Genomic DNA, 24,325 nt, shown 5'->3' on the forward strand with positions numbered 1-24,325 from the left:
ATGGTCTCTGCTCATTCTCTGAGGCTGTATGCGCTTGTTCTTCATATCTGCTTTATCTCGACCCCCCTGCACCAAACCCGTCCATTCTGGGAGGCATTCCACCCTTCAACTCCCATCTTTTCTTTGGCTCATAACACAAAACACCATCATTCACATGCAAATCTCCTCTGGCGAGCCGCCAACTATAAGGAAATACACAATCGCCACTATTTCTGAAGCAATCTTTTGAAATGAATGCTCGCGGTGAAAACTTCTCATAGTTTGGAAAGAAGAAAGCAGGTGCAAATAAAAATACATGCGCAAAAGCAAGAGAAAAGCAAGAAAGAGTCCGTGTCAAGCCACCAGCCTGGCACAAAAAAAACACCTTACGGCCTGTAAACTAAAACAGAGCTTGCTGAATTTAGAAGCATGCCACTTTTTTTAGGTCTAACCCAGTTGAAACTGGCCCCAGGAGAGAATTTACCTAGATCAAGTCTGCTCTCTGGTCAGATGGGAGAAATGATTTGAAACCTCTGCAACTGGTATTATATAAGATGAAAATGAGAGAGGTGTAGTTCTAATAGCTCAACAACATCAGTCCAAGATGTGCCCACATGAAAGCATGACACAACAGATCTCAACAAGAATATCAGTGAACACCCATGCAAACAAATCCAAACCCACCGCAGAGGTAATGGATTCATTTTGCACGCTTTTGTTTGCCTGTTCCATGTGCACAAGCGCTGAACCGCTGGAGGCAGAGGCTTAATGCTGCTATTACTCAAGGCATTTGGCTAATTTTCTCGCAGCATTTATTGAACTCGGATATGTTCAGTTTTATCACAACATTTCTGCAAATATGGTATGAACATTTATTCAGACTGTTACATATGTATATCATTCAAAAGGTATCGTTAATGTTACAAACGTTTACCATTTCAAATCAATTCTGATCTTTTGACTTTTATATTCATAAATCAATCCTGAACGTTTGTTTTCAACATTGAACAATGTTTTCAACATTGATAATAAGAAATGTTTCTTTAGCAGAAAATCAGCATATTAGACTGATTTCTGAAGGATCATGTGACTCTGAAGGCTGAAGTAATGATGCTGAAAATTCAACATTTCATCATAGGAATAAATTACATTTTAATATTTACACAAATAGAAAACAACTTTTTAAACTGTAATATTATTTCCTAATATTACTGTTTTTACTGAATTATAGGTACATAAATACAGCCATATATGTACATAGTAAAAATCCTCAAGCCAGCCTGTATTTGTAACACTGGATACGCATAAACTTTCTTATGAAAAAAGTGTCACTTTCTGCCTCCCATGGCTCTTTTTCCTGCAGGCGAAGAGAGATCACACACCCAGCTTGTCGTCACAGTGAGAACGGCCCCAGTACTTCAAAATAGCATCTAACACATGTTTGATTAAGATGATCATCAAAGCTAAAAGCTCCTCTATGCCTCTGTTTCTAAACGGTCCTGTATATAATCATCGCCCTCCTCCACTAGAGTGAAAGAACTAAACAAATTAACTTCATTGCCATTATAGTATGCAGTGATTGATATTACTTCTCCCTACGCTCGTCGCTGTCTGCATTACTGTTTATTTCTGTGATCTCAAAGCACGAGAAGCTGCTCGAAGGGTCTGTATCTTCTTTGGTAAGCTGCTTCGGAAGGAGGCTTTCCATGTGCGACTTCTTCTTGGTAGGAGTGATCACTGTGTGCTAATCACATCCTTCTCTCTAGCAAGCAGGAGGCTGTTTTCAGGCTGTTATTATGGCTGTTGGTCAAGCCACTGATCTGGGAGCTCGAGGCCATCTGTGTGTGCGTGTGCACGTGTGTGTTTGAGTGTGCAAACTGCGTGGTGAAAAAGCGCAACCTCTGCTGTCACTTCAAAGGGGCGTCACGTGGCGCATTTGCTATGGTTTGATTCAGCCTCTGACTCGCACTGACTGCAATGCTGCTTTTGTAATGCAGAATGAAAAGAGCGGAGAGAGAGATCACTTTCAAAAATTGTGTCTTTGTAGCCAGAGTGTGATATTCTGCGCTAACATCAGGGCATGAATTACGGGGGTTTGCAAAAGGAATATGATGATGCTTAAAATAAGACATGACCCACCAAAAGAAGGTCAAAACTAAATTATTATTTGTTTTAAATGTATGTATATCACTAGGGTTTTCAAACGTCAGTAACCACAAAAGATCACAAGTTAATATAAGTATAAATATATACACCTTGCGGTAAATAGATGCTCGCAACCCGAAATAGTGCACACACACACATATATATCGATGGATACATTAAATTAATCAAGTTCTTCTATTCCTCCTGAAACAATTATCACAGTTTCCACAAAAATATTAAGCAGCACAGTTGTTTTCAACATTAATAATAATACTAAGTGTTTCTTGAGCAATAAATCAGTGTATTAGATTACATACATACATATACACAAATATATAACAGAAATGTTTTAAAAATATTTAAGTGTTGGTTAACAAATTTTACTAGGGGCGCCAAAGAGCAATTTAGCCTACACTCAACATATTTCCAATTCAAAAACCTCATAACGTGCCATAAAAGACATTGCATAATTCCAACACTGCTTTCCACTTCTCCCTCTGTTCCCTCCTTCCATCTACCTCATCCTCCTACACCTCCACCTCCTCTGAAGGCACCAGTTGCCATGTGAACAGGTGCTGCGTCCGAGAGAGGCTCCTTTTACACTGGACCATTTCTGCTAAGAGGACTAGGAGGGCCCAACATGCTCACACAAATATCCATTTCATAACATGGAGAAAATAGCATCCCGAAACATTTATTTGGAAAAAAATATGTTTCTCCACTAAATTCTGAGACAGCACAACATGTATCCAAAGGCAATCCCAGAATGCACTGTGCCGAGCTCAGAGAAAAAATACATCCAAGATGGTGGATTCTAAATTATGTTTTCATGCAGCCCTGTAAAATATTGATTTAAAAAGCTCAATACAAATAAACTATTTTCTCCTACATTTGGGGACATTCTCAGAACGAATGTGCTAATGTTCTTGCAAAGTTCTCTCAGAGTTATGAGCAAACATTCTTCCAGTAATGTTATAAGAATAGCCATTTAAAGTGATCTGGACTTCAGTAATGTTCTCAAAATGTTAGCACAAAATAAGTAATTTATACATCATTCATATGTCCTATGAATGCTACGCTACTCATATGCTCTTTTTGCTTAAGTGAGCGTTGAGTTGCATCAAAAGTTGCCTATGCAGGAACAGTGCAAACGAATCACATATATCACACAACGTAACGAACACTTGAAAATGCCCTACTGTATAGTACCACCCCCTCCACAAATACATCAGTTCTGCAGAATTAACATACATCAAGTTCAAAAAAAAGTACAAAGTCGAGGTGGACACCTAGCTACTCTTCAGCAGAGCGCTGCCCAGGTGCGTGGGCTAACCCTCAAGGATCAAGAAGAAGGGGGGCGAGAGGGTGATAGACACAGAACGAGAGGGAGATATCTCGCCTTTTCTTATGATGTTATGTAAAGCCTTGCAAAGGGAGGCCAGTGAGTGGGCAGCCATTCCAATCTAATCCCTCACTCTTTTCAAAAGAAAAAAAAATGCCAGCATTCCTCCTACACAAATACACTCTCTCCGACTGCACTTCTCCCTCTCTCCCTCCATGCATTTATTCCTTTCTCCACTCTCGCTCTCTTGCTGAAGATTCTTTAAAACACCCTCAGGATAGTTCGGACCCACAGGAAAGCAGCACATAGAGAGCGGGGTGGTCCTTATACAACCAGGCCTCAGTCCAGAGACTACCAACATCCTCATAAACCTTCATTTTTGATGAAAAAGCAAATCAGATATAATAATAATCGAAGAAATCTTTGTGCATATGACTACAGAACTTTTTGAGCCAGTCTTCTGAGCTGCAAATGCCATCACTGAGGAACCACTGGAAAATGCTGATTGACACCACAAGAACGCACACAGTCCCAACCCTTCACTACCAACAATCTTCAGATGTGAAAGGCTTTTAAGAGTATGGCTGGAACTGAGGACAAATTTTCATTCATTATTTAAAAAAATACAGAATGACATTTGGCCTAGTTGGTGGTTTTCACACATGCATTATTCTGCCTGTGCGGATATACAGTAACGATGCTACTTGAGTGAAAACAAACACAGCAAAATCAGACAACGCAATCAGTGTGGTAGTCAATTTAAAAAAATTCAATGAAAGGTGCACTGTGCATCAGGACTGATACGCAAGTTGTCAGAGTCCTGAACAAGTGATTCATTTGAGTTAATTATTTTTAGTTAATCAAAAACAAAACAGCGCAAACTGTCCAGTCTGATAATCAAATGTATGACTCTAATTACTTTTTAATGCAAACTCTTACAGCTTACAACTAACTGTGAAACATAAATCAGTTAATCAACTGACCAGCTGATAAGCCAATCTGATGTACACTCTTAAAAATAAAGGTTCTTTGTCGGCATCAATGGTTGCATGGAACCTTTCAATGCAGAAAAGGTTCTTTATAGTAGAAAAAGGTTCTTTAAATTTTTAAAATGTTCTTGAAATGGTTCTTTTAGGAGCTGTTCACTGAAAGGTTCTTTTTTGGAACCAAAAATGATTCTTCTATGGCATCACTGCAAAAACACCCTTTTGGAACTTTTATTTTTAAGAGTGTACATTGCACCCAAATGGTGGAGTTACATCATCTACCAGGAGGACATCTTTGTTGACATAAAAAAAAACATTATAGCATGAATGTACAAGCAATTTACCTCGGCATGTAAAAGTGGAACAACCACCACCACTAAAGAAACACATAGCCATTACACTGCTCTTGCCCTGCCCACTGGAACTTTGTTCTGACATGCCAGCCAACAGAACTACTGTTGCCTCTGGCTCACAACTGGAAGGGCTAAAGGGTAAACAAAGTTATGTAATGATCAACCTGCTAATCTGGGTTCAATGAGCCCTACCAAACCACTCCATTACACACACTCATGAGGTGTCCGTGCACATTCCAGAGACAAAGCTGTTTTGTAGGTGTGTTCCCTTGGAACAGCACTAAATTAGGTTCTTGTGAATCATGCATTCCACATATAAAATCCAAGACATACAAGTTAAAAAAATATATACTCTCTAAAAAATTAAGTTTCTTAATTGGCATTAATGACCTTTGACATCCATGGAATCTGTCTATTGCACAAATGTCTCTTTATATCGGAAAAAATGTTCTTTCATTTTTTTTTATGTTCTTCTTACATTAGTTCTTTTAAGAACGAATCACTGAAAGGTTCCAAAGGAATCCAAAATGGTTCTTCTATGGCATATGGAACCATTATTTTTATGTATAGGTTATTTAAAAGTCATTTTAACTTGCAAAGATGGGATCCAAAATGTAGAAGCATCTACAAAGTGCATCTGTCTACAGTTACTCATTTGGTCAACAGCTGAGCTGTTTGTCTAACACTGATGCATCAGGACTGATATGCAAGCAGTGTCTTATTTCAGTGTTACCTCTTGACCCTGGATCAGTGGACTTCCCTCAGTCCATAATCCACAGTCACTCCATGGACAACAACACTAGATGAGACAAATTGCAGGCCCATTGTTGGTTAATCCAGGATTAGTGGCACTTTTTAAAAATTTCCCAGACCTCAATTGTGACAGAGAAAATGTCAGTTTTATCTAGAGGCAAGGCATCCCCCTTCACATAAAAAAAGTGAAACAGGTTGAGAATGAGGCCAAATGTCTCAGTCTGTGAAAAAAAAATGAAATCTCTCTGATCTGTTCTCTGATATAGAGCAGAGGTTCAAGATAAATTGCTTAAAATAGCCCCCAATGGAGGAAGAGAGACATGAGCTGTCAAGTGCCCAAAATGAATGACAGTTTAGGTCGAGGAATCAGTTTATAGGTTATCAAGGGCTCACACAGAATGTGTTTTGAAAATAAATGAAGCATGTTGAGTGAGCATTAGTGTAATATTTCAAGCCGTATTTACAAATGAAGAAAATTCAGTTTTAATGTAAAATTTCAAATAAAGACGTGAAAATCTGCATGTCCTTCAAATGCCTCTGGGTTTTTAGCTTTTGCTTTATTACACATACAGTCTGCCTCAATTTAGCTTAATGTGCGCATAAACCTTTCTACTATCAACACAGGTAGAACAGTCCAATGGAAAAAAAATAAACTAAACTATCTGTCATCATCATTTACCTTGTCTATAAAAACGGGACATTTTATTAGTAACCACATATCCCAATAACGCATTGAACCAAGGCAAACTGACCGTCTGGCCATCGATTACACATCAAGCATAATTCTCTCTTTATGCACAGGTCCGGCATACTGTCGAAATCCCTCCAGTTTCCATGGTTACTTCACAAAAACACTCTAATGCACATTTGCAAGGGAGAAATGCTGCACTGTGGCTGCAAAGCATCACTGCCAATGAATGTGTGCGAGAGCCATTATTCATAGCATAAAAGTCCTCGGACTTACAGAAGCAGGTAACATGTATGCACTTGTTAAAGACACCCCATTCCTATCACAACAACATCACAGTTTGTCATTTCCCTGTATAGCGTCCTTTGTCTGAGACTTCAATAGAAATCCCCTCACTTGGAACAGCAATTGATTCGTTCCTGGTGTTTTCTGCACACAGGTGCTCAGTGCTGTTTTTGGGTGTCATGTGCGGGTGGCAGCAGCTTGTCGGTTCATGAAACACCCATAACACCAATTTGAGGAAAGACACAAAGGAAAACCATTTCATATTTTCCTTCTGTTGACATAAGCTTTCCCATAGCAAGGAAATACCCTGGCACCGCCCTGTTTGAAGATATTCCCAAGCCAGATCCTCATTTAGTGATTGGGTCTGTTACTGACAAATGTGAAAGCACTTTGTTTTATGTAGGGGTGCACCGAAATTTCAGCCGCCGAAAATTTTCGGCCGAAATGGCATTATCAGTTTCGGGCCGAAATAAAAAAAACAGCCGAAAACGTAAACCGAAAATGAATGTCACCCGCCCCTCCCATCCGTGCGCAAGCGAGGTTTCACTCACGGTCGAGCTGTTATCACGCGTCTGCCTATCAAAGATTAAGCATGTCAAAGGGCTGTCACAATCAAAAAAAGCTTGTCACAAAAGCTGCACAATTGATCGGACCAACCAACACAAGTTTCGAAAACGAAAACAGGGAATCGATTTTAACGGCCTTCTCTCAGAGCGCGTCCAGCTCGCCACTATACGCTCGCAGCGAACGCGCGTCACACAGCAACTGCAGGTTCTGACACACACACACACACACACACACACACACACACACACACACACACACACACACACACAGCCTATTAGTGCATAATATCAATGTAGCCTTCAGTAATGTTTTTCATTGATGTTATGGCAGTCCACATTGCTGACTTGTGCGCGTCTCAAGCACCCTCTTTACGTTCGCCCTAATGCCTGTTTAGTTGTCGGTGGATTTGCCTATATTTGGCGTTGTAAAACGGATCAACGCCAAATATAGGCAATTTACTAACGATTCAATGAACACTTTGCCTATGTCTCAAAAATCGAACAGGATTTTTTTTTTCACAAAAGTGACAGCCCTATACGAGAGGACACCAAAGTTGCAATATGTAACATTTGTTCTGCAAAAATCTCCAAAATTGTGGATTTTTTTGCACAATTTTTAAAAAACTATTTTATTTGATGGAACATAAAACTTGAAGAATAATTATTATTTATATTTATTGTAAAAAATATTTTATGTTTTGTTATGTAACTGTTAATAAAAGTTTGATTATTATATTGTGATTTTTCAATTCAGATCCATTAAATCGAAGCAATATATATATACGTTTTTAAAAGAAGCCATTTTCGGCTTCAGTTTCGGTTTTCGGCCAAGTGCATCCTAAATTTTCGGTTTAGGTTTCGGCGCAGAATTTTCATTTCGGTGCATCACTAGTTTTATGACATCACTATGTGTGACCATTTGATGTGACCTTTTAAATGTTGTCAGTGCTCAATGAAACTCAAGGTTTACGACTAACCTTGACTGCCTATCTAGAATACAGTGGTCCACTGTCGAGCCATATTTCTGTGAAATAAAGAGGCTACGAAATGTATTTATAGATCATATAATCATAGCTACAACAAGATTTATTTTACTCAGTGGTGTGAAACTCAAAACTGTTTTGTTCATAAGGCCCACATATTGATAGTATAACTAATTATTTTTGTAATAGCAGTGACTAACATCTGTAACCATAGGGATGGTAATTAAGGAAATAACAGAAGTGCTACCATTATATTACATAACAGACAACTAGTTGTCAAGTGTGATTATGTTTACATATCACAGGTTTTCCCGTAAATGCAACAGTGAGGTGAGAAAATTTGAGGAGTCAGTTTGGTTATATTTATTGCAACTTTAAAGTCTGCTTCTACACACCCACTTTTCACACTAATCAAGTAAATTTAAATAAAATTAATGCTTTGCCATTTTTTTCTTGTTGAATATAATAATTTACTCCAAAGCACCACATTCCCCAAGTAAAATGTTTTCTTTTGACTTTTATTTGATGTTATTAAGTTAAATGGTTTTTGTAGTTGTTGTTTTTTTTTTATTTATTTTTTTTACATCTTAAAAACAGTTTATGGCATGACACACACAAAAAATTAGAAAAAGGCCAACAATTAAAAAATCTTGTACAAAATTCATGGAGTAGCTCATTAGCGAAATTAGATTTATCGTGATTCTGAAAATATATCCAGCAAATATTAATAAAAAATTTGTCACTTTCTTTGTAAACATACAAACACAACTTATGAAAAAGTTAGGCTAACTTAATCACTTATAACTTCGGATCATACAAGAATGTATGTTTCTTTTAAGGCTATGTAAACAAATATGGCGCTTAAAATATTAAAACGGTTTGCAAATGTTTGAAATATTTATCTTACACTTGTATCCAACTTAAAATCCAATGCATTACATTATACTGATTACTGAAGTATTATGCGGTAGATTGATGATTTATGTCTGCGCTAAATCCATCAAAATCGTGCAAGCCGTGAACTAAAAATATGCGACAACGCGTGAATATTAAAGAGAAAGTGAATTTAAAATGCACAGTAATATTGAAAAAAAATAGGCAGGCGTTGCGGAAACTATTATTATTGTAACCCACCACAGTGCGCGATAGCAACGCAAAGAAACGCTGTTTCAATATTCTTCAGTAAACTAGCTGCTCTTCATAGATCCGCCAGAGAAGCTGTGTCAGTGGAGCATGATGAGTGGACTCGTCTCACCTGTGCAGGAGGCGTACCGCTTCCCCGCGACGCTGTCCAGCAGCGCCAGCGCTAGGTTCTCCGCGGTGTCCGCGGGCAGCGGGGTCCAGTTCGTGTCCAGACTCGCCTCGGAGCTCTGCTCATCACTGGACAGCGACGGGCTCCTGATGTCCGCAGTGGCGGAGGGCCAGCACGGCGCTTCCTCGGTCTCCGGGCTGAACACCTCCCTCGCCGGGCCGCTCTCGGGAGACGTCTCCCTGAAGAACGGCACCACACGGGACAGGCTGGCCCGCCGCCTGGACGCCCCGGTGCCGGTGGCCTTCTCCCCAAAACCGCCCCCACGAGTGAGCGCATTGGTCTGTTTCTTCAAGAATTTTTCAAGAGGCTTCATTCCTGCCGGCATTTTGATGACAGAGATCGCAAGAAGGCCCTGGGTTGCTCCTAATTAACACTCGATGAGGAACACTGATGATGACCGTGTGGACGCGAGCGTCTACATCATAGCTGGATGATGCTCGATCCCAGCGCGGTTTGGAAAACGCCTGAAGAAGTTCTCCTCCGTTTGTGTTGAGGTGTCAAGAATAAAACACGGCCATGTTCAGTGTCCCAGTTACACAAGTGGATGCTGATCGAGTCCTTACTACGCTAAGAAAAAAAAAGCCCAAACGTGTCCCAGGGAAACCCGTCCTCCACTGCAGTCCTTCAGCTGGAGAAGAAGCCTATATGTGGACTACTAGCATTGCCACTGTCAACGAAGCCTTGATCGATGAGTTAATTAGACGAATTATCAGACACACACGATGAAAACAGCAGCAGGAAGGCTGTATATTAATAATGCATATGCATATATACAAATCAGTCTCTGTCAAGATGCTGGACCATATAAATGAATCGTCTCTACCGCAGCAGGTCTGAAGGAAACGCGCTCCTGTCGCAGAAAACTCGATGCTGAGGAGGATTTCGCGTCAGGAGATTCCGGACCGGTTCAGTGGAATCCGTGTTTGGTTTTCTCTCACGGTACCGATTGTCTCTGCGCCTCGAGTCCGCACAAATACTGCGCTCCGTCTCTCTCACATACAGTATGGATCTCTCTCTCTCTCTCTCTCTCTCTCTCTCTCTCTCTCTCTCTCTCCACCCGCCTTCTCTGCAGCTGAGTGCGTGTGTTATTGGTGGTGTCAAGAGCTATTGCTCAATTGCTTTGAATCGCAGCAATTGCAGTCACAAGCTCACATACTAACGCCGAAAAGCCCACAAAGACTGAGTATTTGAATACGCGTTTGCATTTTTTATGATCATCCGGGGCAAAATGTGACGTTACACGTGGTATCGAAAAATTGTAGAACTGTTCAACTATTTACTTTATTGGTAACAATACCACTGTGTTTATAGGCTACACTTTACTTGTCCAGATTAAATTAGTTAAAAGTCTATTACCCCTAAATTAATATTAAGTACAAATAATTATTCTGTGGTCAAAACACCGTTTGGGAACATTTATTTTTAAAAGTGTAAAATAAATTTATACGGAATGAAAAAACTTGTTGTGCATTGTAAATCGTTCTATATAACAGTGGAAATGTTGTCTAAATAAAACAAATAATAATAATAAAAAACATAGATTTAAAATAGTAAAAAAAAATAAATAAACAATTTATATAGACATTATAAAACATAAAGATTACAAACTAATTGCATGAAAATTGATTAATGAAGAACCTGAGACTTAAGTCCTGTATCAATTACAGTTGGCATGTGTCATTTAGGTCTGTAGTTGGCCAGCTGTCTGGTTTCAGATTGCCCAGCTGGAAAACACAGAAAGGAGTTATCTCCTCCACAGCCACTTCATGAAAACACACACTGCATTTAAGAGTCTTTAATCAATGGAGGACAAGCACAGACACCATCAGACCTCGGGCCTGGTCAAGACACGAGTGGGTTATAGTTGTGAGCCAATAGGGTAAGCAACTTCATTATCAGTATTAAGTTACATTTAGCAGGCCATACGTGGTGTCTTGTTCAAACGTCTGCATGTCAGGAAACAGTATCCCGAGACATCTATGAGGGGTAAATATGGGATCCGGTGACTGTCGGTGACCGCACTATGCTGGCCACTTAATTGAATGGGGGGTCATTTTAACATATGGGAATAGAAACCAAATGTGTTTAATCTTCTTAATAGATCAGCTGTTTTGAAATATTAATGAGTTATGTGGTTTATAAAATGCATAAAGAAACTATTGTTGTAGCATTACCAGTATGGTCTCAAAACTCACAAAACAAATCAAATATTGCATAAAACTAAATCTTATGTTAGTTATCTTCTGCTTTGTAAATGTATTCATGTACTCAATGTTCCTTTATCTGAATAAATTTGGATAAATTTAGCATCACATCACTTGTTCACCAGTGGATCTAATGCAGTGAATGGGTTTCGTCAGAAGAGTCCAGACAGGTGATAAAAACATCACAATAATCCACACCACTCCAGTCCATCATTTGACATCTTGTGAAGTAAAACACTCAGTATAAAAACAAACCAAAAAAAACACCACCAGTAAAACAATTTGAACTTCAAATCACTGCTTCTTTCTAACTGCTATACTGATATATGTGAAATATGTCACTGGATTTTGATATGAAAGGACAACAGGGAATGTTTATTTTTCTATTTTTAGGAGGGAGTGTTATAATGGATTACCGACTGGTATTTTATCCAGAAGGGGAAATATCAAGTTAAATAATATAAATATATATAAAAATATGCTTTGATGGATGAAGCTTTTCCCTTTACAAAATGTTAAGTGATGACTAGAATCATTTTTTATCAGCTGTTTAACTCTCAGTATGACGGCACAAATTCACTGCAGAGGATCCAATGGTGATGTAATACAAAGTTTTTCTGATCTCATCTACATCTTGCCAGGCCTGAGAGTGAGTACATTTTCAGCAAATGTTGAACTCTTTCATCTGCGGTTAGATCTTCTTCCACACATCATATGTGATGACTGCACACTGCAAAACCACCGAATGGGTATTTCCGCCCTCTGTGACATCATTTGCTGATGATGTGCTGAATGTGCTGAAGTTAGGCAGGGTGAAATGGACTTTAGTTACATCACCTATGATCCAGTTGAATTTTGAGCAATTTGTGTGATTTCACTCAGCCATGTCTGCAAGCTCAAAACTGCAGGCCGTAAAAAAAAGTGCTGCTGGTATAAATTTAGCTCTGCGTTAGAAGAGCTCCTCATTGTCACCATGGAAATGAGAGTGAAACCATGCTGCAGAAGAAGTGGAAATCACACATCGGTTGAACCACTGCAGTCATCCGCTGTGCACAGAACTAAAATAACAAACACATGCATTCTCTCCACTTTTATACACATCTATTCTAGTAAATCTCCCGGTTAGTGGCTTCTCCCTGCTTATCTCACCACAAGTCATCTCTCACTTTATCCCACTTCTACTTCTGAGGTTCCTGTGGCCTCTTGTATGGGGAAGTACACTGCATTAGGCCCGCCCGCTGTCAGATGTGGATGTGTGGAGTGTCAAAAGAATGACCCGGTCAAGTGTTTGTCATGCCGTTTAGTCATATGACCTTCTCTGAAGATGACCGACATGATGTTAACATGCACAGTCTATGACTTCATCACTTGAACCCCCACAACAACATTAGACTTGCCATCAAAGTCGTGCAAATGACTATATAATGTTTTCTGTGCTCTCAACAGGAGAATTTAGGGGGTAATGAACCCTTAAATAAATTAACTAAAGCCAGATGAGCTCCTGCAACTGGGAATGACATGAATGAATATCAAAATTTAGGAATCTACAGACATATAATGCTAATTTTTATGTTTAAAAACAAACATATATTGCTCTTTCATACACAATTGGTATATTTCATATACAAATAATTACATATGTGTATATATATATATATATATATATATATACAATACAGACCAAAAGTTTGGACACACCTCATTCAAAGAGTTTTCTTTATTTTCATGACTATGAAAATTTTAGATTCACACTGAAGTCATCAAAACTATGAATTAACACATGTGGAATTATATATAGAATTATATACATAACAAAAAAGTGTGAAACAACTGAAAATATGTCATATTGTAGGTTCTTCAAAGTAGCCACCTTTTGCTTTGATGACTGCTTTGCACACTCTTGGCATTCTCTTGATGAGCTTCAAGAGGTAGTCACCTGAAATGGTCTTCCAACAGTCTTGAAGGAGTTCCCCGAGAGATGCTTAGCACTTGTTGGCCCTTTTGCCTTCTGTCTGCGGTCCAGCTCACCCCTAAACCATCTCGATTGGGTTCAGGTCCGGTGACTGTGGAGGCCAGGTCATCTGGCGCAGCACCCCATCACTCTCCTTCTTGCTCAAATAGCCCTTGATGCCTTCAGTCTGACTCTACAATTTTCATAGTCATGAAAATAAAGAAAACTCTTTGAATGAGAAGGTGTGTCCAAACTTTTGGTCTGTACTGTATATATATATATATATATATATATATATATATATATATATATATATATATATATATATATAGATAGATAGATAGATAGATAGATAGATAGATAGATAGATAGATAGATGTACACATACACTGTAAAGAATGTTTCCTTCCAAGGGAACTCGAACTACGTCCTCTAGAGTTGGCTTTGTTGTCCACTAAAGGACTCAGGGAACCATGGTTACATAAGTAACCTGAGACGTTTCCTTTTTTAAAATAAAACAACAAAATAGTGGCACAGTCCTTATTCTTCAAACTTTCATGTATAATTCAATGTGTCATCTCTTGTAATTAATTGTGAAACTTTCTAGCAATTTCTAAATGAAAATTATTTCTACACCTCTACACTTCCAATATCTTCTTTTTATATTTAAGTTCATAACTTTAAAAAAGGATGCAACTGGCCAATATAGCATTAGATATTATGTATCCCTACTCATAAAATCTTTTGTATCTGTATATTTGTATTATTTTCCATCAACAAAAAACCGAGGAGCATTTCCATAAAAGCAAGCAAAGTCATTACCATGGTAATTCCATAAGCATACATGTCTTTGTAATGAACATGACTCTCTAATATATTTGCCTGGCAGTGAAGCCCACCAGTCCTCATGGATACATAAACCCACCCACACATGCAGATGATGGATGACCTCAGCAGCCTAACGCACTTGCCCTGGAGTGAGGAGAACGAAGCTCACATCTGCGATGACTCATTAAATACATCCCCCACCCCCCAGCCATCCTTATGCCATGCGTTATCGTACACAACCCAAACACACAAGCACTAGTCCACAAGCTCACTATGCTGTCAAAAAAGCCTGTAATGTATTGTACGGACAAATAAACACAACAAAATGTTAATGTCCTTAGTCAGAATACAGAGACAAGCAGCCTTTTGTTTCACAATAACAAAAGATCAGTCCAATATTCACACATATTAGACTAGACTGGGAAACCCCTTCAAATCCAGACAGAAGCTTCTCATGTGGACACACACTCACTCTTTTACACACACACATGCACAAACAGAAGCTAAGATGAATGTTTTAGGCCTCTAGAGTACAGGATCAGTTGTGTGTGTGTGTGTGTGTGTGTGTGTGTGTGTGTGTGTGTGTGTGTGTGTGTGTGTGTGTGTGTGTGTGTGTGTGTGTGTGTGTGTGTGAGCTATTCATGCCGTAAGGAGATTATCTTTAACTCATTAAACAGACCCACTTTCAAGCACCATGATACAGAAGTCCCCCTTCTCATCCCTGATACCCGTACACATCCAAACTCATCATAAGGAGGAAAGCCGTTTGTCTTACCCCAGCGCAGACGCCCTCCTTCCAGTTGGTCTGGCAGATTAATATGATAATGTGACCCCTGAAGATCATTTTCAGAAACACACATTCAATCTGATCCTCAGGCTTAAAGCATCATTAACCTTTGCGTCGTTTGGGAAGTGTCACTAGATTATGCTACACGTCTTAAGACCTGACACCAGATAGGAGACTTTCGTTAAGAGCTAGATATAAATCTTAATGATTTCATTGAATTTATACAATTTTGTTGCCAAATACAGGAATCATAAGAGTCACTTGTTTGGTAATAGGACTGGTTGCACTGTATATAATGTATATTAAGATATTTTGATTAAATCCGAGAGCTTTCTGACCCTCCATAGACACCAAGGGTCCTACCATGATCAAGGTCCAGAAAGGCACCAAGAACATCAATAAAACAGTCCATCGTAATTTTATGACGCTACAAGAATACGCAAATAAAATCACGACTTTATTCAACAGTTTGTCTTCCCCTCTGCCTCCATTATGAAGAGTATCACGACGCATGTGTGTGCTTTTATCTGCGGAGGAGAAGAACTGTTGTATAAAGTCATTATTTTATTTTGAACAACATGAGGGTGAGTAATTAATGACAGAATTCTCATTTTTGGGTGAACTATCTCTTCAAGACACTCAAAAGAATCGATGTAAGAGTCATTTGCACAAAAATCAGAATTCACTGTTTGTGCGGTCTGTGCATATTTCACTATAAACAACCCTCTCAAAAGAGTCATTCGCTTGAGAATAGATTGTATTTGATGTTTTTATACACTAAAAAGAGCCTGCTAATTACAGCAGTTTGCTCAAGAATCAGATCCCACTGGTCATGCTGTATGTTTTTGATTTACTAAAAAGAACCGGTGCAAGAGTCACCCCCACACACAAAAATCTGAATTCACTGGTGATGTGTCTGATTTACTAAAAACAACTCTCACAAAGTCAAAAATCAAATTCGACTTTTCGCAGTGCATGTGTTTGATTCACTTATTGAAACGATTCTGTTGCTAATCAGACTTTACCAATTACGCTGTATGATTTAAGCTAATCAATGCAGGAAACACTTTTGAGTATTTCAGTGTTTTTCCACATGGGTGTAGTGGACCATTAATGGAACCTAACGTTGTGAAATAATTTGGGTCCTGTATTTTTTCAAAATGCTTATCAAGTTCCCAGCACTAATTATAATGGGTTTTATTTTTGGGTCAACAATTCATTCAATGTAAGACCTTTGTAAGACCAATGTAAGTTTTAATGTAAGACCTTTAATATAATAAATAAAGACCAGACTGAAAGAGTGAGACTCTTTTTTTTTTTTTTTTTACACAAAAATTGCGGAGAATGATGGCACATTAGACACAGTCTCTCTTGCATTCACCTAGGGATGCATGCAGGTTAAAGCAATTTCCTTGGCTGTGATATCACACCTCAGTGCTGCTCTCAGGTGTGAAGACAATGTGAGAAACATACAGCATAAATAAAGAAAGGAGAGGAAATCAATCAAAAGAAATGACAGCATATATGGGTCTCAGACGTCTGAGTCACTTCTGATGAGTTTGTGTGGGGGAGCATCTTTACTTGAGAATGATACACACACACATTTCTCATTTTACACACACACATAACATTTTCACAATGCATAGATGCTTCCAAACGGCTCCCATGACTCAAGCAAAAGTTTAATGACACCCACATAAACACACACTCCAGGCCCATTCTGGGGGATGGGGACCCAAAATGACATCACCCTGAGAGTCAGGGTTTGGTTACTGTCACTCCGACCCACCTCGCCCATGTGCATCTCTCATACAAAACAAAGGATGAGAGTACAGAAACTGTGAAATATGTTTAAAGCACTGAACTTAAAGCATTAAAAATGCATTGGTGGCAAATGCTTTTAAAGCAGGCTCACTAATTGTGCAGACTTAATGAGTTTTAAAAGTGTCAAATTTAGGGCAGTAGAAATTTTAAGGCTTTTTCTGGGTTCTTCAGTCTTTCTGGATCCAAAGTTTGGGTTCAGTTTAAGGTCACTCTATAGTTTACAAAGATTCATCCAAAGCTAAATTCTTACATGAACTGTTGTTCAAAGAAAATTCAAATACTGTTGTTCACCCTTGTGTAGTTCCAAATCAATGACTTTTTTTACTTAAATGAAATACAAAACTGAGATATGTGGAAACTACATGTGTGTTCAAATAATTGTGCTTGGTAAGATTTTTTTTTATGTTTTTGAAATAAGTCTCTCATGCTCACCAAGGCTGGATTTATTTGTTTGTATTTTTCTTTGGTCAAAAAGTTTCAGTTTCAAGTTTCAAAATTAATTTCAGTAATTTTTGTGAAATATTACTACAATTTAGCTGTTTTCTATTTGAATCTATTTAAAATGTAATTTATTGCTTTGATGACGGAGCTGAATTTTAAGCAGCCATTGCTCCAGTCTTCAATGTCACATGATCCTTCAGATATATTTATTTCTATCAATGCTGAAAACAGTTATACTGCTTAATATTTTTGTTCAAATGAATAAATTTGTATTCATTTTAATAGAATTTAATAGAAATTTGCATAAATCTTTAATTTTAAGATACTGGATGTTGATCAGAAAAAAGAATAAGACTCTTTAAGCAAATTAGACCCTACATAGTGTTTACAGCATGACGTCTTGGAATGAGTTTGGGCATGTGACTCTAAAAGAATCTGTGACGTGTGTCAGGTTTGTGCAGGTCATCTGCGGCCTGAAGACATAAATCAGGTCACGTTTCAGTGAACTCGGATGCAGCGTACAAACAAATTCAGCCACGTGATCAGCATCCTGCATGTGCTGTGCATGGGAAAGCATTGCTGCGAGTGTGTTTATGAACACTGCATAAGTCTGGCTGGAAATATATCAAGGCTTATTGTCTAGAACCTGAGGCCCAATCACATCTGGCTAGTCTGTGCAAGTCACCGCTGCTCCAGAGAGACAGAATGAGAGAGATTCCATACATAACAGATGAAGAGAGAAGAGGTCAGCTGGAGAAGAGGGAAGAGGGCTTGCTTTATGCATGTGGGCTGCTGTCAGTGAAAGAGTTTGAGTGGCTAGATAAAAAAAGAGGAGAGGGCTGAAAAAAAACCCACAACTTTAATAGTAATAATCTTGATTTTGATTTGGTTTGAAAATATGGATTGTGCTTACCTGTGCTAAATTATAGCAAGATGTTGCTAAGTGGTTACTTAAGTAATTTTTAGAGTGTTACGGATGCTGCACACAGTAAAAAAAAAAAAAAGAGCCAACAGTAAAGTCTCTTTAATATTTTGACCTCTATATGTTTTTTTACACTGCACATTACCGTCATCATTCTAAATCCTGCTTTTAGCCCAGGATAGAGGGACATTTCATGCTTGTTACTTAGAAGCAGGGTTAGCACTTTTTTTCATCCCAGGGCTAGGGTTATGAATCCCTGCTCAGAAGCAGGATAAACTTTTGCCGTTTGAAATGATGCAGTGCAAGAATACTACAGCTAGATGCTTAGCAAACACACATTTTATAAACAGTAGTTTTAGCATTTAAGGGCGAAATGGCCAAATGGTGACAGAAAATGATTCAACTGGACTGAATATTTTAGGCTTTCACTTTTATGGAAGGCAGATAGGGCCAAAAGTGTCATGACGCTTGAAATTTCACTGTCACCATGCACTGTTTGTCAGTTTCGAACGTGACTCTTTTGTATGTGATGACATGCACATACTGGCATCATAAGGTATCAGTTTTCATCAGTGGTGTAAAGTAACAAATTAAATATATTTTGTTACAGTACTTAAGTATTTTTTGGGAGTTTTTATATTTCAGGCAACTTTTACTTTTACTCCACTACATTTACTAATTAAAATGTATACTTTTACTCCAATACATTTCCCCTAAATATATTTGTTACTTATTACAAAATAGTCAGAAGAACACAGACTACAGGAAAGCAGGTTTGACGAATCCGTGGTCTGGAGTTTGCAATTAGACTCATCAAAATCAAATATCACCAACCAATATCACCAACCACACAGAGTGCATGCACACCCTGATTTACATGATTTATTAGTCTATTAAAACTCTAAATCTAAAATCAATCTAAAAATTCCAGGCATTCTAAATTGTAGATGGCAAAAATAGTAATTTTATGCAAGTTCAGTAAAGTAATAAATGACTTACATTTGAGACATAATATTGCTTGGTTTTGCTCAATTTTGCCAACGAAAATAGTTCCAAACAGATCACAGCAATGGATGGTATTTACTTATTGAATGAATCAGCTTTTTGAATGAGTCTGTTGAATAAATGATTCAGTGATTCACTCATTAACGCAGTCAAATGCTTTGTTTGCCTGAATGAATCAGCTGTTTTGAATGAATCATTTTAATCTCAATGACTCACTCATTAACATTCACTTGCTTTCACCTACTGGCAGTTTTCATTTCACATTTCAACTTTTTTTCATGTTTTAATTTATTTCAAATGTCAGTTTTCAACATTTTATGTTAAAAACAAAACATAAGGCCTATTTATACATCTGTATCTGCAGTTTAAATGCATCCATGTCCCCTATGAGATACATAAACTGTGTAAATACATGCTATTTCAGATGCAGATTCCAGAAATTATTACTTATGTTGGAATGAAAGACACTAGGTACCAGAAAAAGAGCTTCTTATTCTTACCAAAAAATATAAAATGGAAGAAATAGTTGAAACTGAACACAATCTTGCTACTCAAGCTGTGTATGAACATTTGTTTTTGTGTGTGTGTGTATATATATATATATATATATATATATATATATATATTTACTTCTTTTTCATTTTGCATTTACTTGTACTTTTACTTTCAATACTTAAGTACATTTAAAATTTAAAAAATACTTTTTGTACTTAAGTACAATAAATATCACATACATAATAAGACTTTTACTCAAGTAATATTCCAAATGGTGACTTCAACTTCTACCAAAGTAATTTTCTGGTGATATATCTGTACTTTTACTTGAGTATGACTTTCAGGTACTTTATACACCACTGGTTTTCACCATGTTCCTGCAGTACGTATTAAGAATCACCATTTTACCATGATACCGATCCAATATAGTCACAAAGCATCGTCTTTTAGTTTCAGTCTTTCTGAAAATCCCACGTTGATTTGTGCCTTGTTTGTAAATGAATCTGTGGAAAAATGAATTGAACAAAGCACCAAGTTCTTACTGATGTGCTATAGAAAAATAAAGTTCATCCACTCTTTCCTAACATTGGGATCAGAAGGAAGGCAATCCAAAGACAGTTTTTCCCAAAACTTTGGCACTGCACACCATCTTGTTGTCTTCAAAGCCATCTTTATTTTTTGGATTTGGTGTAGACCTGCATTTGCCTCTCTCATAAACACTACATGAGTGAATCAGTGGGCGGGGCTAAAGCAGTGATGTAGAAGCAGACGCTGATCTTCTTCTGTGGAGGCGGTGCTTATCCACACTATCACATCATAGAATAGAACATTCCACAAGCTGTCATTTTGCCAGACTGCCATTAATATAAGCTATTTTTAGACATGAGAAAGTTTTTATACATGAAACATGAAATGTTTTTATGGTACAGTGACCTCTTATGTGTCAAAAGGAATTTTGGTTTCACAGTTCATGACCCCTTTAAAGCAAAATTTCCCACATATAAATTCTTTCTTTTAGCTTATTGTGACATTGTTTGACTGATATCAACTCTGCTAGAATAAATTAATTAATGTTACAATTTAAATTGAGGCTTTTCTACCTGAGAAAGAATATTGAACTAAATGACTTTAAAGGACATGTCAAACCATGACATAAGACTGAGGCCTGATGTGTTGTATACATAAATACCAATGTACCAACTAGACATGTGGATATAGTCTTAAACACAGTAACCTCATTGGCTGCTGTGTGTTGTTGCGTTAAAGCAGGAAAACAGTGCATGCTTACACGGTCAGATTTTTACATATTACTTTTAAAGACTTTTGGCCCTATCAGCCTTCCATACATTCTTACATTTATAGTACAAATAGTCAATTCAGGAAAGGAAAAAGTACAGTACAGTCAGCAATATTATATGAGAATGTTTAATGCTAGAGCCTTAATGTGAGCAAGTCGCAGGCTGCGTTCATCCAATCAATAACACTGACACTGCAAATATGCAAATAAGAACATTAACTCAGCATTTGGGAATGTACTGTGTGAAATATCGGATTGTACATACCCAGGATTAATTGTTAACCCTATAAGTATGAATAGTGTGAAATGTGAAACAAAATAACCCATGATTCGTTTTTCGTTTAGAATGACTAAGAGTCAACTATTTCAAAAGACTGAAAAGACTTTTTGTGTGTCGGGCTCTCCTTCAAATCTAGGATTTTCTAGCTTTTTTATTATCTGCTGGGTAAAAGAAAGAATTTTTCTTCAACATGCCACACAATTTAAGGTATTATTCAGTTTAGCTAAAGTTCAACACTTAGGTTCATCGGTTTAAATAAATCCCCATTCATTACTGTGAGAAATACTAGTTAGGCTATGATTGCCCTAGCGAGCTTTATTCTACATTCACCCTGGGAAACTAAGATTGAAATAAGAAATCTGATAATGCAAAACCCTCCGCTTCCTGTTTCACCCTTTCCGCAGTGACACAGGACTGTTGCTCACCAGTTCACATGTTTTGTAACATGAACCCGTAAACAATAGTGTAGGTATGCTCTACCCAGCGTGTTTCACAAAAGAGTGAATGCACTAGACTAAATACTTCTAGAAGTAGGTCAGTGAGACTATGAGCAGTTTCACGGATCCTTTCAACTGCTGTGCATAATAATCACATTATGATGATTCAAGAGGCAGGAGAGGGTGTTTTTTTTTGTTGTTTTTTTGGTACGCTGTAGTCAAGAAGATGCATGCAGCAGCCATTGTTTCCAGCAGAAGGATCATCACTTGATTATTTGATCGTTTATAATATAATTGGTGCCCCAAACTGAGTCACTTTGCTAGTGTGGTTGGTTTGGTGAAGCAGCTAATGGCCTTCAAGAAGCTCAGTGTGAATTCAGAAGCACCCAGTGAGGTTCACACTCTGAGAAAGGCCATGGGTTACTCTGAACTGAGACTATTTCTAGTCTTCTAGAGAAGACAAATCTTTTTCAAGTTGATAACGTTCATGTACAGTACAAGACAAAGGTTTAGACACACTTGCTCGTTCTTTCTAATTCTTTTGTCATGGTTTTCCACAGCTTAGAATAAAAAAATTCATTAAAATGTACTAAGTAAAATGTAAATGTAATGCAAACATCAACAAGAATATGACTCTAAAAAGTGATTAATGATCTCACAAAAAAAAAAAAAAAAACTTTAAATTGATTAATATGGTAGTATGGATGTTATTAGCCAGATGACAACAAATGCAAAACTCAGTCTCTTTGTCCACCAAAGGGTTTAAGACCCCAGTTTTAGATTAAAAGATTGTTCTGACCTGAACGGCAGTGTGATTTTCATTATTTTATACATTTTTTTATAGGATTTATTCATATTTTAAATTAACTTTCATTCTTAAATATGCATTTAAATCCACGTTTTCGTTTTATATTTCTATTTAGCTTTATTTTTGTATTTTTAATTCAGAACTGTCAAGCTTTTTATGTTGTTTTCTTTTTAAATTAGTTACCAATGCAACATTTCTCATTTTCTTTAAGCATTTTAAATTATTTTATTTTAGCTCAATTAATCAGAATGATTTTAAAATTATAAATTACAATTACAACACTGATATTTGTGAAAATTTTTGAATAGCCTACCTTACAACTCACTTGACAACATCTGTATTATAAATAAATCAGTCAAGCAAGCAATTAAGATTGAATTATAGCCAAAGATGGAAAATATTCATTACAGGAATTACATTTTTATTTGGTCTGAACACTGCTGAGATCAAAGCTGGAAGAGATGTGTGACAGTGCAGCAGTGAAGAATAAAGACATTAGTTCCCCCAAGTGGACATTTTGAAGCACTGACAGGGACAGTTAAACCTGACCTAATTCTACTTCCACTGAAGTCTATTGGTTCGGTTTACCATTTCACTGCTGAAATAATCTGTAATTTAGTCTTTCTCGTACATTTTAAACCCGGCTAAACGTGGTTAGTGGTGCGATTTAAGTCGCCTCAAATTGCATGCACGTTATGCATGGTCTCTGGAATAAAAAAAAGTTGTATTTTTTATTCCTCTAAATAACAGATGCAAACGCGACAATGTCTCGTCAACGACAATAAATCCAAAGCAAAATGAATACCCAAACTGCGGCTGCAGTGTAGTTTGGAGGCGCGTGGCTGCAAGCGGCAGCAGCGGTGCGTTCCGCCGCATCACGCCGGCTTCAGTCACTCCTTCTTTGGCAGGATGTATGCGGCAGACGGTGACGCTTCGCTTTTGGCAAAGTCAGAGTTTAACACGGAACCACAGGCGGCAACGCAGACAAACGCTGGGACGGCCGAGCATTCTGTGTTTACAGACTAGAATGCTTTTTTTTACCGCGACTAATATCGCTCATATTTCATCTCTTTGAAAAATGAAGCAAAATGGAGAAATGTATCAAATGGGAGAGCTGAACAAAAGACACAGCTGGTGAAGGAAAGGGCTCTAAACAAACAAACAAACGCTTGCTAGTAAATGTCAAAGTTACAAAGACACAAGTAACAGTAAATTGGAACAACTGAAATGGTATTTTCTAAAACAAACTCCCATCTTTATTTTATAACAGCACAAGGATATTGACAATCATTATGGACAATATAGCTGACATTATAATTCTAAAGTCATTGTCTAATAAGTTAAAGAAATAAAACTTGAAATAAAAAAAAAAGTTGAATTGTACCATTTGATAAATTCATAACTTCATAATCATTTTAAAAAGCTACTAGTAAACTTAGGCATATCCTGACAATATTATTAAATGAAGATGAAGGTAATCTTAAATGTAAAAATGGAGGAAATAAGCATTCATATTTAAACATAGGAGTGTGTGTTTAAATAAAAAAAATAAAAAAATTAAGGACAAGTCAAGTGTTATATTCAGTTTTTGTTTAATTTCATCTCCTGACATTGCTCCTCAAAATAAAAATGGCAAAAATTAAACACTTCTAAT

General features: G+C 37.5%; 1 protein-coding gene across 1 annotated transcript in view; it reads right to left on the minus strand.

Moving 5' to 3' along the window:
- Window positions 1-10,476, minus strand: part of rapgefl1 (Rap guanine nucleotide exchange factor (GEF)-like 1) — a 39,322-nt gene extending 28,846 nt beyond the window's left edge. Inside the window, exon 1 of the mRNA XM_059551737.1 lies at window positions 9,336-10,476. Coding sequence (XP_059407720.1) covers window positions 9,336-9,717 — 382 coding nt within the window. The 5' untranslated portion in view covers window positions 9,718-10,476. The remainder of the gene's footprint in view (window positions 1-9,335) is intronic.
- Between the last annotated feature and the right edge of the window lie 13,849 nt (window positions 10,477-24,325).

The sequence above is a fragment of the Carassius carassius genome, chromosome 1 (genome assembly GCF_963082965.1).
Source record: "Carassius carassius chromosome 1, fCarCar2.1, whole genome shotgun sequence".
NCBI lineage: Eukaryota > Metazoa > Chordata > Actinopteri > Cypriniformes > Cyprinidae > Carassius > Carassius carassius.